Source organism: Sphaerodactylus townsendi, linkage group LG03 (assembly GCF_021028975.2).
Source record: "Sphaerodactylus townsendi isolate TG3544 linkage group LG03, MPM_Stown_v2.3, whole genome shotgun sequence".
Taxonomy (NCBI): Eukaryota; Metazoa; Chordata; class Lepidosauria; order Squamata; family Sphaerodactylidae; genus Sphaerodactylus; species Sphaerodactylus townsendi.
Window position 1 is genome coordinate 154,599,711 of NC_059427.1, and position 17,881 is coordinate 154,617,591.

The following is a 17,881-nucleotide window of genomic DNA, read 5'->3' on the forward strand; positions in this document are numbered from 1 at the left end:
AGCACCTATCCCCAGCCCTCCAGCTGGAAGCTGGAAAGGTGGAAGGGTCGAACCAGCCGCTCCGCGGAATGAAGAAGCACCTGACTTCCACTCACCTCTTCCAGCAGCACTGCTTGAGGGCTGGAGGGATTTGCTACACCCTGACCGAGGTCGAGGGTATGGGTGTTGTTCCTCCAGAGAGCAGCGCTGGAAGGAAAGGTGAGTGGAAGGGCCGAACCGGAGTCAGCTCCGTGAATGAAGGTGCTACCTTTTGCATCCCCTCCACTCACCTCTCCTTCCAGCACTGCTCTGGAGGGCTGGAGGGACACGCCCATGCTACACCCTGACCCCTGGAGGTCAGAGGGTAGCGTGGGCATATCCCTCCAGAGCAGCCGCCATCCCTCCTCTTCCATCCCCACAGCTGCCATCCCTTCTCTGCCCCATGGAGCAGGCGGCTGCCTGCTCTGTTGAGCAGAGCAGGTTTCCCTGCCCAGTGCTGCTGCCTTCCACAGTGCAAGAGGTGGCGGCACTGGGCAGGCCGCAGACACCATCCCCCCTCCGCCTGCCCCACGGAGCAGGCGGCTGCTTGCTCATTGGGCAGAGGGGGTTTCCCTGACCGGCACTGCTGCCTCCCACAGCACGAGAGGCTACAGCACTGGGGAGGCCGCAGCTGCCATCCCCCCTCTGCCCCACAGAGCAGGCGGCTGCCTGCTCCATCACGCAGAGGGGTTTCCCTGGCCGGCACCTCTGCCTTCCAGCGCTAGAAGGAAAGGTGAGTGGAGGAGCCGAACTGGAGGCAGCTCCGTGTGGAGCTGCCTCTCTGGCTTGATAGATCTTTGGGGCCTTGGAAAACGGGTCCAAATGGCTCTTTGGGTGGTAAAGGTTGCTGACCCCTGGACTAGAGAAAAGGCCCATAGACTAAGAAAAGTTGCAGAAGAACAAGACTCTTTGAAAGAAAAGGTTAAAAATGAGCCTTCCTCAGCTCTGGCTGAATTTATGATACAAGATGAAGAAATAGCTGGAAAGAGTGAAAAGGTATACAGAGTAACCTCTCAAAATTCAAAATCACAGGAACATAGATATATTGTCATCTTCTTCTATGCAAAGGATACTACATATCAAATTATGGAGGCCCATTTAAAATCTACATTAAGATGGATGAAAAAGACATGAAGGAAATTCTCCTAAGGGTCTTATAGAAGTGAAATGACTATATATTTCTAGTGGACATTCTGAAGAAGAAATAAATATGGTTCATGTGGTTGAAATGGGAGGGAATTCCTTTTACATACAAAGGACAGACACACAGAATCACCTCAGCAACAAGCACCAAAGAACTTCATAGTAAAAACATTAAAGAATTTACTTTAAATCATCCAGTAAAATAGTTCAAATGTAGATAAAAATCAGCAAAACTAAGTAGAATGCTAGATATTATTATTATTAAAAAGATATTATTAAAAAGAAGACAAGTATTTAACTAGTAGAATGTTCAGAAAAGATTGAAGAATTTATATGTAAACTGTTTTTAAATCCAAGAAATAAGTTAGAAAGATAAGGTTATACTATGTTTTTTCTCTATATGAAAAGGATAAAAATTCAAATAGTTTCTTTTCTTTTTTTTAATTGCTGGTCTAGATACCAATGACAACAGTATAATATTGAAGATAAAATTCAGCAGTGGGTTCTGGGAAGTAGTTGTTTTGTTCTTTTATTTTATTTGTTGTCGTGTGAGTAGTTTTTAATGTTAGGGTGATTGGATCACCGTTGAGTTGTATATATTGTTTTAGTTATGATGTGTAATCGTTAAAAAAACTTAATAAGAAATCATTATTAAAAAATGTAAAAGGAATATAATTAAATAACTTTAAATGGATTATAATGCAATCCTGTGAAGAGCTAAACTATTTAAGTTCATTGAAGTCAACAAGGTGGGTTTTTCTGGCTCTATTAAACTATGGAAACTCTTTGTGAGGATCTGGTTTTCTGTGCGGTTCTTTTTTAGATAGAGTTACTAAATTTGCAGTGTATCTGCAGGTGACTCTCCTTACAAGAACTCCAAAGTTTCATGAAGATTGGGTCAGGGAGTCCAATTTTATGCCCCCTCCCCAAAGAAGATGCCCTTTCTTTATCTTCCACTGGGCAATCCTGTAGTGGAATCTTCACCAAATTTTGGGAGTTCTTCTAATGATAGCAACCTTTGCAGCATAGTGTTGCAAATGTGAAGTGGCTTTACCTCAAAGAGACTTCACTGCCAAGTCCTGCAAAATGTAATATGACCTTGAAAATGCTGCAATAGAAAAAAATCTCGGAAAAATCAGCTGTTTTTGCTTTTGTCTTTTCAGCTTCATTAAGATGGTGACTCTTAAGAAGAAGAAGAAATAGTTTTCCCCCACCTTTTTAAAAAAAAGTTTCCCTGGCAATGAGCTCATATTTAATTGGGAATGGTATTAATCACCATTTTCGACTTCCCATGGATTTTCAACTATTTTAAAGGCTATTAGTACTTTGTTTTGAAAATATTATTTTTTTGCAAATACAGTGTATTGATTTAGGAACAGTAATAACTGGAAACTATTTCTGAGCATGCTATAGGCATTTTCCATAACACTACGGTGCATACTTAAGCAGAGTTAAACCGTTCTCATTGAAATTGAGGATTTACCTGTGTTTACGGCTGCACTGTAAATCTATTAACCAGCTAATTAATGAAAATAACAAAGTTCTACGGATGCTCCCAACAGGGATGATAGTTTGATAACTGCTTTATTTAAGAGAATGTTTCACAATATTCTGTGCAAATAGAAAGCTTTTGATTATTAAAAACAAAACTTTCCTGGGTTATATTTGGTCATTGACCGTAAATAAAGTTTTCTTCTTCTTCTTTTCTGGGTTACGATTCTTCCTCTGCTCATTAAATCAAGCCCCTCATCTCTGTACTATCCTATGGGAGTCACTTTTCCATTTCCAAAATGCAATCTCTCTTGTGAGCTCTCGATAAAAGTCTGCAAATAAGTTTCCCCTCCAACATTAGAAACTTTTAATAAAGCCCTCAGAGCTGTCATATGAACAGTACTTTTTACTGCAAGCATAATTATCTAACTTTGTAGTTCAAAGCAATGCCCCAGATAGGTCATTATATTTAATGACAACACTTATACACTTAGTTATCTCTTTTGGTGTAATATTAAGGATGGGGTGGTTAGCTACAGCTGAGAGTTCTAAAGCTGGGATCCCAAATACTTTTTACTAAGTGGCAATTTGCCCAACTACTGTAAATGGTAAGTATAATGGATAAGCCACTGGCAAAAATTTTGTTAGATAATGAGTTTGCTGCTGCTAAACACAGCCACTAGATCTGTTAAGACAATACTGTCACCTCAATCAGTGTGTACATATTCCCCCCCAGACCATGCAGCATGCATGTTCCTCTTCTGTAGCCATGAATGGCCACATGTGGGAGTTTCATTTGAATTGGTGTAAACACACTACATGCCTTGATGTGGATGTTGAAGGCTAACTTGATTCTGGTAGATCTTGGAAGCCAAGGAAAGTTGACCCTAGCCAGTACTGGGATGGGAGACTCCCAAGGAATTCCACGGTTGCTATGCAGAGGCAGCGGCAGGCAATGGAAAATCATCTCTTGCCTTGAAAAGTCGGCTGCACCATGATGACACTTTCCACCACAAAACATATTGTACTGTTCAGGACACATTTGCACAATAACTCCATGCTACTCTCCTTCTCATAAATTTGCTGTTTGCCCACTAATCCTCCTGCCTCGACTGTGGATGATCTGAAGAACAGCAGAAAAAACAGGGAGAGGAGAAAGCAGTATTGATGATCACACTCTAGGCATTTTCCTAATCTCCTTACCAAATAGATTGGGGAAAGTTCTGGAACAGCATAGCTGATGTGAAGTCACATCCTGTGAAATACCATCCTCCACAGTCACCTTTTCCCAAATTTAGTCAGATTTGCCAGTGTAGGACTGGCAACCTTAACCTCCTTCCTAAACCTGAAACACAGAGCTCTAAAGTCATGCATTACATAAATGAACAAGATCATTTATTTCATGGCCATTTCACACTTGATGCTAGTGCAAATCTGCCATTGACGATGCAATCTTATACAGTGTATTGTCGAAGGCTTTCATGGCCGGATCCAACTGGTTGTTGTGGGTTTTCCAGGCTATGTGGCCGTGGTCTGGTGGATCTTGTTCCTAACGTTTCACCTGCATTTGTGGCTGGCATCTTCAGAGGTGTATCACAGAAAAAAGTCCGTTTCACACTGTGTCTAGTGAGAAGGTAAAGTTTAGTGTGGTATATTGTCCATGTCCCAGGGTGGGGAACCAATCATTAAGTGTTTGGGTGGAACTTGCTATGCAAAGGTGTGGTTGAGTGCATTGTATTGCGGGTGAGGTTATCAGTCCATTTTTTAAGTACTGGGAGCCAAGCTTTGCTAATTTTCAGAGTCTCTTTTTTCTTATTGAAGTTCTCTTGGTGTTTGTGAATTTCAATGGCCTCCTTGTGCAGTCTGACATAACCTCCTTTCTATTTATAAATGTACTCAGTTCCTGAACAGCTTCAGAATATTGTAAATTGGTTCTTCATTCTAGATCTGCCACAATACTTGCAAATGTTTCAGGCATTGTTAGAAAGAGAGCAGACAAACAGTCAATATTACTTTGCTCGTTCCCTTCATCTTTCAGTCTGACAAAACATTCCTGTAGTTTATTCAAATGAGCTGGTAAATTCTACGTTTCACAGTATGGATAGCCAACCAGACCCCCTGCCCATATAGTCGGGTTAGGGTCTCAAACATCTGTTTAACCATTGGTAAATCAGTGATATGCGACAATGGTTGGGAACTTATACTTTAGATGACAAGTGCACGTGCTTTGTCGTTCACTCTTTCCCACGCAGCTTTCATGGCTGTGGTTGAATCCTTGGCTGGAGGGTTTCCATTGGTTACATCGATTAATTCTTCTGCAGTTAGGGTCGCTCGTATTCTTGTTTGCCATTCCGCATAATTCAACTCTTCTGTAAAAATCATTAGTTGCAGCTGACCATTTAAGTAAGTGGCCATGGTTAAGCCGTTAATTAAGTTGTTAAGCCGGAACAAAAGGCAGCAAGTCAAAGTGTCCGTGGAAACTTCTCTGGGTCTTCCATGAAAACAAACAAAAACTTAACTCCTTCAGTGTCAAGCTTCCTCACACACAGTTTAAAAAGCACAGCATTGGGATCACACTCACCAAACTAAAAATAAAAAAGCATAGGGCTTCCAGTCTGAACATTAATCAGAATCTGGGCCCATAACCTGTTCACATTGAACAGAGTGCACGGGTGGCTGATAGCACAGCAGAAGCCTTATCTATGTGCACACGTGTGGGAATCCCATGTGCGTGTGAACTTGCACAAAAGAAAGTCGGAGTCAGTTGTAGTTTCTAATCTAATAAAAAGAGTATTTATTAGTGAACTCCATTCTGGATAGAAAGATAGGTAGATAGGTTCACTAATCTATCCTAATCTAGCTGGATGAAGACGGATGCACGGAGTACCCATCCTCCCTCTAGGCATGGTGAAAGTAAGATGGAGAGAGTCTGAGAGGAAGGCAGAAGGAAGGAAGTCCCTGAGAGTAGCAATCTAACATCAAAGGGATAGAGCCAGCATGATAGAGTAAAGGTGTCAATTCCTAGGTCCCTATCTAGCCACTAACTATCTAGTAAAAAACCCTCTGTAGGTTGAGGCATGAAACAGCATAAAGTCCTTCTCTTCCAACACTAGGATCTACAATTGACCTTTCCATGCTAATTTTCTAAAAAGGAAGAATTCCTCCATGCTGCCCATCATGGGGGAGAGCACAAATCTGGGACAGGAAAAGGCAAATTCTCTGCAAATGTGCAAATTCTACCCTGCTGCAGAATAAAGGAAACAGGCAGGAAGATTCAGCAGTGCACAACAGATGAAAAGTGCTGGGCAGGAAGTAAAAGCAAATGGACTGCTTCTAAAGTGTAGTGAATATGATAAAGGCAGAATAGACCTAAGTCTCTGTTTCTAGAGCACTTGGGGGATTCGACCTTGAAACAACAGTCACATAAACTCACATTTCCTTCATCCCTTAGCTTTTTGTACAATAGCTTGAACAGCAAGATGTCTTCTAATGATTTTTCATCTGTGTGGTGTCAGAGGTTACATGCTGTCAAGTTGCAACCAACATGTGGCAATCCCAGCAAGGGGCTGTCAAGGCAAGCAGAAGTAGTTTGCCATTGCTTTCTTCTATACCAGTGTTTCCCAACCTTTTTGACATCCCAGTATCCTTGACCTCGCTGTACCTGTCTCACGGTACCCCGTGATGGTACACCTCTGCCACCCCCACCCCCTTCCCCTCCCAGGGTTTTTTAATGTTCCTAAGAACTAGGAAATGAAATCAAAAATAACTTTACTTTGCTCTGTTGATAGAAGACCGGGAGTGCTTGCTGGCTCCCACAGACATGCAAGCTGGCCTTCTGGAAATGGGGCAGGGAACCACTGCGGTACTCATGGTCGAAGGCAGGCAGGATGAGCTGGTGCGGCTTGCACCAGCTCTGCTCCATGCGCGTGAGGGTTGCCATGGGGGGTGTTCTTACCACTCGCCTCTCAGGTTGAAGCGGGGTGAGGGGCCAGTAGCATTCTCATGTTACCCCTGGGACGTGCTTATGGCACCTCAAGGTACCATGGAACCCTGGATGGGAATCACTGCTCTATACCATCATTCTTGGTAATTTCCCATCCAAGTACTGACTCTGCTTAGCTTCCAAAATAAGACTATGCCATGGCTTCTTCCCTCCCCAACACATAACTTAGTGGAACATAATCTTTACTGTTCATTTTGTATCCTGTGTTATATTTCTAAGTAGGTATTATGCCTCTGAACATCACAAAATAGTGACATGCACTATTTCTCCAATTCTGTGGAATTTGACTTCCATTGGTTGTGGGACTGTATGAATTTCTGTTGTGGTAAAACAGGCCCTGAAGGCAGAGGCTTTTCACCTCAGGAACTGAAGAAATTGCTCAGCTAGCCCTTTCGGAAGTTTGACTTTCAAGCTTTATCCTTTCTCCAAGGCCACCAGGACAATTGAGGCATTGCTGTATGAAGACTTGTGATAAAACTCCCTTCTCCCACTTTCCCAGACACTATGGAGGAAGGAAAAACTTTGGAGAATTCATGTGAGGTTTTATCCGTAGTTGCCAAGACAAAATAACTGAAGGTCCAGAAGAAGATCATATTATCTTTAGTTGTATAAGCAATCATTAGTTACGCATAAAAACATACAATTGAACTGCAATATACTATAGCATCTAAACAAAAGAAAAAGCCCCAGGGTTTTCAAGGCAAGAAATCAATTATCCCAATTAAGCTCTAAACTAACGTTGATTCTGTGTAGAAGTTAGAATTTCACTTATAGAAAATATGCATTCAGGAGCACAAAATTCAGCAGAAAAATAAAGTTTTAATATGTGGAAACTGTGGCTTGATTAAAATTGGGTTGGATTGTCAAGATACTATTTCCCTAGGGCTGCATCTGACCTACAGATAACCAACAGATAACCAATAGATAATCCCCAGACCAAACCTCAATCAAAAAGTGACAACTTGAAAAAAGATGGGCCAAGTGTCTTTACTTGGCCTATCTTTTTTCAAGTTGACACTTTTTGTTCTTTGGGGTTTGTCAGAGTTGTTGATTTCCAGGAATGATCCCTTGCCAGGATCTTCAAAGGAGATATAAAAGCACAAGCTTATATCTTAAATGACTGTGCCACTAGGCAAGGGAAGTTGTGGTAGGTTTGCACTTTTTGGCAGATCTCACAGAGGGACCAGTGGAATTTGGATGTGAGAAGATCAGAGCTGAATTCTCCTAGCCACCTAACAGCACCTGTGATCTGATCAGTCACTTCTAGGCAGTATACAGACAAAAAAGTAAGTCTAATGAACAGGGCATTATTTTGGAGGTCCAGCAAAGAGTGGGGAGGGGGGCAATAAAATATTATTTTGGAAAGCTGGACAGAGTTGCTAAATACTGAGTAATCTTTAAGTACCCTTCCCCTATTCTGCTACTTCTATATAAAATATAGGGTGTTTTTGCTTAATGTCCTTATTGACAACTTTGAAAGGGTATTAGATTCATGGAGGAGAGGTCTATTAGTGGCTACTAGCCATGGGGACTACGGGGAACCTTCATGTTCAGTGGCAGTATACCTCTAAATAACAGTGCCAGGAGGCAGCATCAGGAGAAGAAATTGGTCACTATGCCCTGTTGTTGGACCTCTGGCGGAACAAGTTGGCCACTGTATGAGAAAAAATGTTGGTCTAGATAGAAAACTGGTCTGATCTAGCATGGTTCTTCTCATGTTCATGATGTTTTTGGCCAGCCATTTAGAGAATTGGTTCTCATCTAAACAGAATGGAGGGATGGATAATTCAGACCTTCCTTTTCATTTTTTCATACTACAAGACAAAGTAGGGTATAGGCTGGATACTCCTTCCCCTGTTCCACCAGCCTTCTCTCCATCAGCAAGTGGATAATGGTACATGTAGAAACTCATTATAGAAACTCAAAAGGAGCAATATTTAGGATTGCTATGTTTCCACACAAAGCACAAAAGGTGTCTTTGAATTTCTGTTAACACTATTTTGTACATATGTGAATACTGTTAAGGGGAGAGAAGGCCCCTCTTAATGGACTTTACATTCTTCGAAAGTAAGAATTATGTTTGTAATTCAAATGCTTGAGAAGCAAAACCCAAAATCAATTCTTAAAATGTGTTAACAGATCAATGTTAGAGTAGTGTTCAGCAACACTACTAAGTGTGTTTACCAGGAAATATAGCCCACTGAACTCAGTATGGGTCTTATTTCTGAATAAAAATGCTTTGTACCAGGCTGTTGGTCTTTTAAATACATGCATATTCATACAGCTTAGCAAGGGGGTTGAGTTTTAATATTTTTTGGAATCACAAGGAGCCTCCTTCATGACTAAAGATGATTGCATTCAGTAACTACAACAGTGAATACACTAAGTTTAATTATGAGTAGGAGAAATGCTGTCCTCCTCAAATGGTTAAAGATCATCACTTACAACTGGGTATTTAGAACAAAAGTCACAAAACACATTTTGTTTTAAACTTAGACTTTTTCATCTCTTTGAACTCCACCTGTCCATTAGCTCATTGTTGCCAACAGTTCACCTCTGAGAAGTTAAAATATTGGTGAATATTCCTTGGCTTCATACAGCTTAGCAAAGAGTCAAGCTTCAGGGTGCTGCTGAAGTGTAAGAAAGTAGAACCTTTAAACGATTATTAATACTAATTTATCATTGCCCTTGTTATTGTTTTTTAACAACAACAAAGTCTTTATTGGCATATAATAAAAGTACAAAAATATAAATAGGTGTCAAAAACATGATTTTAAACACATCTAAGATATCAAAGCTTGAATACACTAGATTGGCAGAGCCTCATAGCATGCCACAGAAACTTTGCAACCAATTCTATTATAGTTGAGTTTTAATTCACCAAAAGAAATAAAACCCTAGTTGTCAGATTGCCCTTTTCTTTTGGAGAGGTAGTGGTTCTGTCCCAGATGTTAATGTAGAAAGGACAATAAAAAAGGAAGTATGGAATAGATTCTATGCTGTTATGCCTAGCAGGTCAAAGCCTAGATGAGTAAGGAATTGTTTGAGATCTCCCCTACAATACAGCTGAAAGTAGAGCATTAAATCTAGCAAAAGCTCTACACTACCGCAGGACTGTAAAAGTATGGTAAAATGGTAAAAGTATGGGACTAAATCTCCTGAACTAGGAAAGATCCCCAAACTCAACAGAGAACAAATTTTCCTGGCCGCATCAGTAAGTTCCCACTCTATATCAAACAAGCTGCGTTTCATTGGTGGAAATATCTCAGTTAATCTCTGTGCAAAAGGGAATGTACTTCTGCTTGCAGAAAGGAAGTTTGGATTCAGTTCATTTTTCCCCTCTCCTCTGAACAGTCAGTCTAATGACAGTTTTTCTTTGTTAAAAATGGAATTACAAATAATCTCATGATGCTTTTCTCTCTACTGTCAGATTCTTAAAGTGCCTCCTCTTGTTAGATCCTGCAATAACTGTCTCCCAAATCATGGAAAGGTAAGTTGGGAACTTCCCAGTGACTACTAGGATGTGTTTGGAATAGCTGAGGCTCTTCAAACTGAAATAGTTTTCCAGAGTGATATTATAATTTTGCAACATTTTAGAATTCAGGTTTTTGAACATATTCTAATTTTTTATTTCAAAAACCAATATCGAAACTTCAAAAAATCCTCAGAAGTACTGATATATTTTAATATAGTAAAACTAACACAACAGAGTATGTTGAAGCGCTTAGAGCAGGGTTTGTCAATCAAAGTTCCATGGAACCTTAGGGTTCCTTGAGAGGTCATTTTTCCTTTTCCATGTAAATACTAGTGCATTGTGGTCTGAAAAAGTCTTAGGATACACACCCATCTTATGAATGCTTAGTCCAAATGTACTAGTTAACCACACAATGTCAATTTTGGAATGTGATTTATGTTTTTCTGGATAGACGGTATATTATCTTGCATTACCATATTTTAATCTCCATAATCTCCATAAATCTTGGAACTTTAATTTCTGTATTAGATAAAAAAAGTTTTAGGCAGCTTACCTTCTGTTATTTTTATGTTGCTATCTGATTTCCTGTCCATCCATGTCAAGGTTACTCCATTAAAATCTCCCATCTATGATATTTTCACAGGAATATTCTAGTAACATTTGTTCCACTTCTTTATAAATCTGAAATTTATTGTCATTTGGAGCATGCACACCATCCAAAACTGTTTTGGTTCCTGCTATTGAGACCTTTCTCTCTCATCCTTATATAACAGCTTTGGTTCAAATTGTTTTTTAACATAAAATACCACCTCTCTTTTTTTGGTAGGCTCTGATGTAATGAATTCTTGCCCTACAATTTTGTTTATTAGATACTTCTTGTCACATTTTGTAATATGAGTGTCTTGAAGACAAATAATATCCAGATTTTGTTTCCTGAGAAGATGAAAAACTTTTCAATGAGTGAAGTCCATTCACATTCCAAAACAAAATTTTATAATCAATTGCGGTTAGTTTTCTTGTGGTTGTTGTAAATACTTATGCAAAAAGTCCTCTGCTTTCAGAGTTTTCAGAATTCTAAATCTTTTGTCTTTAAAATTGAAGGAGACTCCTTCTGGAATTTCTCATCTAAATGGAACACCTCCCCTTTTCAGTACTTCAGTCAAGTACCTGTACTTTCTTCTCTTTCTCAGAAGTCTAGGTGGAACCTCTTTTAGGATTATGTTCTTTGTCCCCTCAATGATCCAGTTGTTTGCAAAGTGGGCCTGTAGTATCCTATCCCAGAAAAAGTTGAACAGAACAATGCAATCTTTTGGTAACTTTTCCCCTTCCATTATCTCAGGTTTTACGTCCACTAGGCTGGACCAATTTTATGGTAAATTATTGTTTAATATCCTGTTCCTCCACTTCTGGGATTGATCTGAGATGTAGAGAATTTTCTCTTTGCCTATATTCCAACATAGCAATGTGATCTTGGAGTCTTTCATTCTCATCTTCCAAATGCAGAATGTTTTGGTCCAACCCATCTAACCTGTTCTTACTTCCTTTTACATTCTTGGTGGTGGTATCAATTAAATTTACTTTCTTGTCTACTTCTGTGAGGGTTGCTGTATTTGCTTCTAACAAATCATGCAGTTTATTAAACTTCTTCGTTAAATCTGCATTACTTATTTTATCAGAGTTCTGCCCCCCATCTGGCCCCTCTACATGACTTAACAGATTCTCTCCTGGTTTTATCTTTGGTAGGGTCGTGCTTATTGGCCATAGTTTAAAACTCATGACAGCATTTTCTCAAAACTAACATATATTTCTCACAGTCTTTTCCCTGGTCCATGGTCATGGACACTTCTGTGTTTCTGATCGTGTTGTAATATAAGTTTTACATCTTAAGATCAAAGAACTTTTCCCTTGCTTTGGATTCTTCCCCCTCCTTTCTTAAAATGACTCAGATTTATGACTTGTCTAGCACCAGATCCTGCGTACCTGTCCTCTCAGTCTCTCACAATCCGTTATCTCTTCCTTACATAAATATTTTGATCTGCTGACCAATCAAATCCTTCCATTCTCATAAGTTTCAATATGCATTTACCGTATCTTATTTTAATCTTTGTATTTAAAGTTTAAGTAAAATTAAGTAAACCTTCTAATGTTTTGCTTTCAAATTTTATATTAAGATCCTTTGCTTATTTTTGAATTGAGAAGAAAAAAACCCTTACAGTTATTGCAGGTTCACTAAGTCTTTAATTCTTTTAGTCCATCAAACAGCCAGTCTTTGCACACTTTGTTTCCTCCAATTGTGAGATAACTTCTTATTTGTAAATCCAAATATAATGAATCCAGGTAAAAGAAATCTGGTTTCTTTCTGTTCCACAGCTGGGTTTATCCAAGATGGTGATCCCCAGGGGCGTAACGAGGCAGCCCTGGGCAAACTGTAGCCCCAAGTAAAACCTTGAGTTGGATGCTCCCTCGCCCGCCATGGGCCACCCACCACCTGCAATCTCGAATTTTTTTTTTTTGCACTAGGATATTGGTGCCTCCAGGGGATGCCTTTTTAGACATATCAGCACCCCTAGATTTCTCTGTAGCCAAACTACATCAGGAGACTGGTTCTATTCTAATTCCACTTCGTTTGTGGAGGTTTCTCTATTCAAGGGGACCTTCCAAAGTTATGGACTCCCAGCAGTGGGTGCCCCATTCCCCATTGTTTTAACAATGGGAGCTATTAGGAGATGGGGTTGCTACAGTTTTGAGGTGGGTCCGCCATAACTTTGGCCCCCCCCTGAACCAAACTGCACCAAACTTGGGGTGCCATCATCTCCAGATGATACCCCTGAAATTTCGGTGCCCATACATCCAAAAAATGCACCCCCTGCAGGAACATTCCTTAGAAATTTGCCCAAGAATCTTTTGTTCTGCATTGAGTTTTCTGTATTGCTGTCAATGGGGGGTTGCAGGGTGTGGGGGGCACATTTCTGAAGGTACAGTCTCAAAACTTTCAGGGTCTCATCAGGAGACCAAGGCCCCTAGTGATACCCCCCCAAGTTTGGTGCAGTTTGTTCAGGGGGGCCAAAGTTATGGACCCTCAAAACTGTAGCCCCCATCTCCTATTAACTCCCACTTGGAAACAATGGGGATAGGGCACTCCCCTTTGGGAGTCCATAACTTTGGACCCCCTGAACCAAACCTCACCAAACCTGGGGGGTATCATAAGGACAGTCTCCTGATGATACGCTGAAATTTTGGTGCCGCTAGCCTAAAAACTGCGCCCCCTGCAGGCCAAAAATGGAAAACCACCAAAATACCCAAAAACGAACCCAGCATTTTGATGCCCCCCACAAGGTGATGCCCTGGGCAGCTGCCCACCTTGCCCAATGGACATTACGCCAGTGGTGATCCCACTCCCAAGTTTCACTCTAAGGCAGAAAAAAGTCCTCCTCTGACACTTCTCCAGAGGAAACCTTTAGGAGATATGTGGTTGATCTCAAGTCTATCTCCTTGATTTGGAGATGACAATTAGGCTTGAGAAGCATCTCAAACCTGATAAACCCCCACCTGGGTCTCTGTTTTCACAGAGAGCTGCATTCACTTCAATCCCACATTGGAAGTCCCAGGCAGCAAGACCCATTTCTGAACTAATTTTTATTTTCAGGACTTCCTTGTAAAGTAGCTCCATCACAAAGATTATATAAAATGCAAGCATCTCACATCCCTTATTCCGAACAAGTTATTTTATTTTTAACTTCCAGCGCTTATGAATATATAACATTATTCAGCAATTATTGTATTTCATGACAATTTCATACATAATGCACATTTGGAAATCCAAACTTGCCATCAAGTCCACCAGAGATTTCCGTTGCCTTTCACCCTGCCACACCTCCTCCCTTAAGATCCACCTGTGCAAATTTGGAACTCACCTCTAGATCCTAACCCGGTTTGAGAATCACTGGGTTGAGCAATGCCTAGAAAGACTGGGACAGTGTTTATACATGTTTCCACATCTCATATTGAAAATTAAGCACTGAGAAAGAAGAGCCGTTTATATAACAGCTTCCAGAACTTTTAATCCATATTTACAATTTTGGTAAATGCAAGTTCAATTGATGTGCAGCAAAATGGTCATCTGAACACTGTGCTAACCCAAAGGTGAATAAATACTCCTTCACTGGTGCATCTGGTAGCTCTGTCCTTATCTCAGATCTGCAGAGCCCAAGAAGTACTGTGAACTTGCATAAAGCAGTGGCAAACATGCTTACACATAGAGTCAAAGTACGGTGCACAGGGTATTTATTTATTTTGTTAATTTATTTTATTGGATTTGTATGCTGCCATTCCCCTTTCAGGCTCAGGGCAGCTTCTAACATATTGATTATACAATCCTAAAAACATAAAACTGTAAACATGCAATCTATTAAAAGCTCTAGATGGCAAATAAAATCAATTTAAATTAAAATAATGCATAAATAACTCCAGCAATATATACAGCATACGGGAAGAGAAGAGGGAGATTATAGGATGGTTCAACCATAGATCCTTTAGCAATAGGCTTGGTGGAACAATGTTATCTTACAGGCCCTGCGGAAGTGCATCAGATGCATCAGATGCCACAGGGCCTAGGTCTTACCAGACAGGGCGTTCCACCAGGTAATGGCCAGAGCCAAAAAAGCCCTGACTGTGGTTGAGGCTAGTTGGATATCTTTTGGGCAAGGGACCACCAGTAGATTGTTAATTGCTGCATGTAGTGTCTCTTGGGGAGATATTGGGAGAGGCCATCCTGCAGATACAACAGCCTTTAGGGCTTTAAAGATAAGCACCAGAAACTTGAACCTGATTTGTTGCTCTGCCCAGAGCCAATGTAGCTGGCAGAAGACAGATAGTTTGTGCCTCCGCCATGGGATCCCTGTGAGGAACCATGCTGCTGCATTTTGCACCAGTAAGTTAGGCGTTTCCAGAGCAGACCAAAAGGCATCCTGTGTACATTGTAGTCCAGTCTAGAGGAGACTGTTGTATGGATCACTGTAGCTAGGTCAGTTTGGAACAAGTAGGGTGCCAATAATTTCACCTGGTGGATGTGTCAAAAAGCCTGGCAAACTATGTGGGTGACTTGAGCCTCCATCAATAAGGAGGCATCAAGTATCACACCAAGACTCTTGACAGCTGATGCAGGTGTTAGCTGCATGCTTTCAAGAGATCCAGTGTAGTTAGTTGTTAAGACTGGTGGCCTCTAATCTAGAGAACCACACATTTCCCCACTCCTGCACATGAAGCCTGCTGGGTGACCTTGAGCTTAGTCAATTCTTTCTCAACTCTCTCAGCTCCATCTATATCACAAAGTGTCTATTGTGGGGACAGGAAGAGAAAGAATTTGTAAGCTGCTTTGAGACGCCCTAGGGTTGAGAAAAGTCATTTTCTCAATTAGAAAACTCATTTTCTAATTGTCAAACGTTGACCATCCCTCCCTGACCCAGACACAGGACCTCCATCTTAGATTGATTCACCTTCGACCAGCTCTTGTTTTGACCATTTCACCATGGCCTTCAAACAGCTGGCCAGAACTTTGGGGCAAAGTGCAGACGCCTATCCATCAAGAAAAACAGCTGGTGTTATCAGCATATTCATGACACCCAAACCTGGAACTCCGGATCAACCAGGCAACATCAACAAAAAAAATCACCCCTTGAGGGCTTCCACATTCCGATATGTAGCGAGAAGAGAATTTCTCTCTGACTGTTACCCCCTGTCCCTTGAGAAATGAATGCAGCCACTGCAAGGTTGACTCATGAATCCCAGCATCGGCGAGGTGGTGGACCAAGAAGTCATGGTCAACCAAATCAAACACTGCTGTTAGATCAAGTAATAACAGCAGCGCCAAACTGCCTTGATCCGGACGTCTCTGGAGGTCATCCATGATAGTGGTCAGAGCTGTCTGTCCCATGGCCAATGCAGAAACTGGACTGTAAGGGGTCCAAGATAGGGGCGTCCTCCAGAAAGGCCTGGAATTGCTTCCAGAGTGGAGTGATAGCTACTACACTACTACATAGTTATGCTTTTGAAAAGAGAATAAGCTGCAGCTGGATCTCTTCACAATCTGAGGTGTAAATCACCTATGCTGTGTTGTTTTGTGTTGTGATAAAGAAGCTGTCCTTTAGCCATTGCTCTCGTTGCATCTATTTCTAGCCTTGTATTTTATCACTCACTGGGTAATGGTTTCACTTACAGAACCCTTTGGCACAACCTTAACTCTGTAAAGAGTCAGAATGCAACCACAGTGACAACATGGTTTCACTTACAGAACCCTTTGGCACAACCTTAACTCTGTAAAGAGTCAGAATGCAACCACAGTGACAACATTCATCCTCTTGGGTTTTACAGAGAAGCCTGAACTAGGTCCTTTCTTCTCCAGTATCTTCGTTCTTCTGTACATATTCACTGTACTGGGCAATGGCTGGATAGTCACTTTGATCAGAGCTGAACAGCATCTTCACACCCCTATGTATTTCTTTATCAGTAATCTCTCCCTTTTGGACCTCTGCTATTCCTCTGTCATTGCTCCCAAAGCCCTGGAGGTTCAACTTCAGAGGGGCATGGCAACCATTTCCTTGCCAGCTTGTGCTACCCAGAAGTTCTGTTTCACTACCCTGGTGACTGCCGAGTGCTTCCTCCTGGCAGCCATGGCTTATGATCGCTTCTTGGCCATCAGTCACCCATTGACCTATACCTTGCTCATGACCCAAGGGCACTGTCTCCAGCTAGTACTTGGGGCTTACAGTTGTGGACTTCTTGGTTCCATGATTCAGACTAGTGGCACTTTCCGCTTGTCCTACTGTGGCCCCAATCGGATCAACCACTTCTTCTGTGACATCCCTGCAGTCCTGAAACTCTCCTGCTCAGACACTCATCTTTCTGAAGCTATTCTGTTCGCCTCCACAAGCATCATTGCTGTGGTGACCACAGCCATCATCTTCATCTCATATATGCGAGTTCTGTGGAGTGTTCTCAGAGGTCACGCCAGTGAAGGGCGGCGAAAAGCCCTCTCTACCTGCACTTCCCACTTCACTACTCTTAGTCTCTTCTATGGCACCGCCATTTTCATGTATGCTCAGCCAAGGACCAAAGGATCACAAGACCAAGACAAAGTGGTTTCCATGTTCTATACACTGGTGATTCCAATGCTTAATCCACTTATCTACAGCTTGAGGAACAAGGATGTGAAGGAAGCCATGAAGCGCCTGATGAGCAGGAAGATAAGAGGTCTGGCTGTTAAGTGATATTTAGGGAGAAAGCTTTCCACTTTGGTACACAGAGACCCTCAGTGCATATTTAAATGAATGAATGAATGAATGAATGAATGAATGAATGAATGAATATGTATTGTCAAAGGCTTTCATGGCCAGATTCAACTGGTTGTTGTGGGTTTTCCAGGCTGTGTGGCCATGGTCTTGTTCCTAACGTTTTGTCTATTATCTGTGACTGGCATCTTCAGAGGTGTATCATGGAGAAAAGTCTGTGATAAATAAATACATACATACATAAACAAACAAACAAACAAACAAACAAACAAAGGTATCACTAATTCTGATGTTCTGGAATCGTATAGACCAGAAAACTCCACTCCAATAGGACTACAATTCATCTGAATTCCATATCCAGTGTATATCCAAATTGTATCATATTTATAGCCTAGATGTAAGTTTTAGTTTGTAGAATACTAAGCTGAAAAATTATTATTCCATTAAAAGATAGAAAAAAAATTT

At 41.1% G+C, this 17,881-nt stretch overlaps 1 protein-coding gene across 1 annotated transcript; it reads left to right on the forward strand.

Moving 5' to 3' along the window:
• Positions 1-68: 68 nt before the first annotated feature.
• LOC125427947 (olfactory receptor 5B21-like) lies at positions 69-17,437 on the forward strand. Its single transcript, XM_048487515.1, has 4 exons — positions 69-198; positions 6,441-6,578; positions 10,112-10,145; positions 16,420-17,437. Exons 1-4 carry the CDS (start codon positions 69-71, stop codon positions 17,393-17,395), a joined length of 1,278 nt encoding a protein of 425 aa, XP_048343472.1. The 3' UTR covers positions 17,396-17,437.
• Positions 17,438-17,881: the final 444 nt, after the last annotated feature.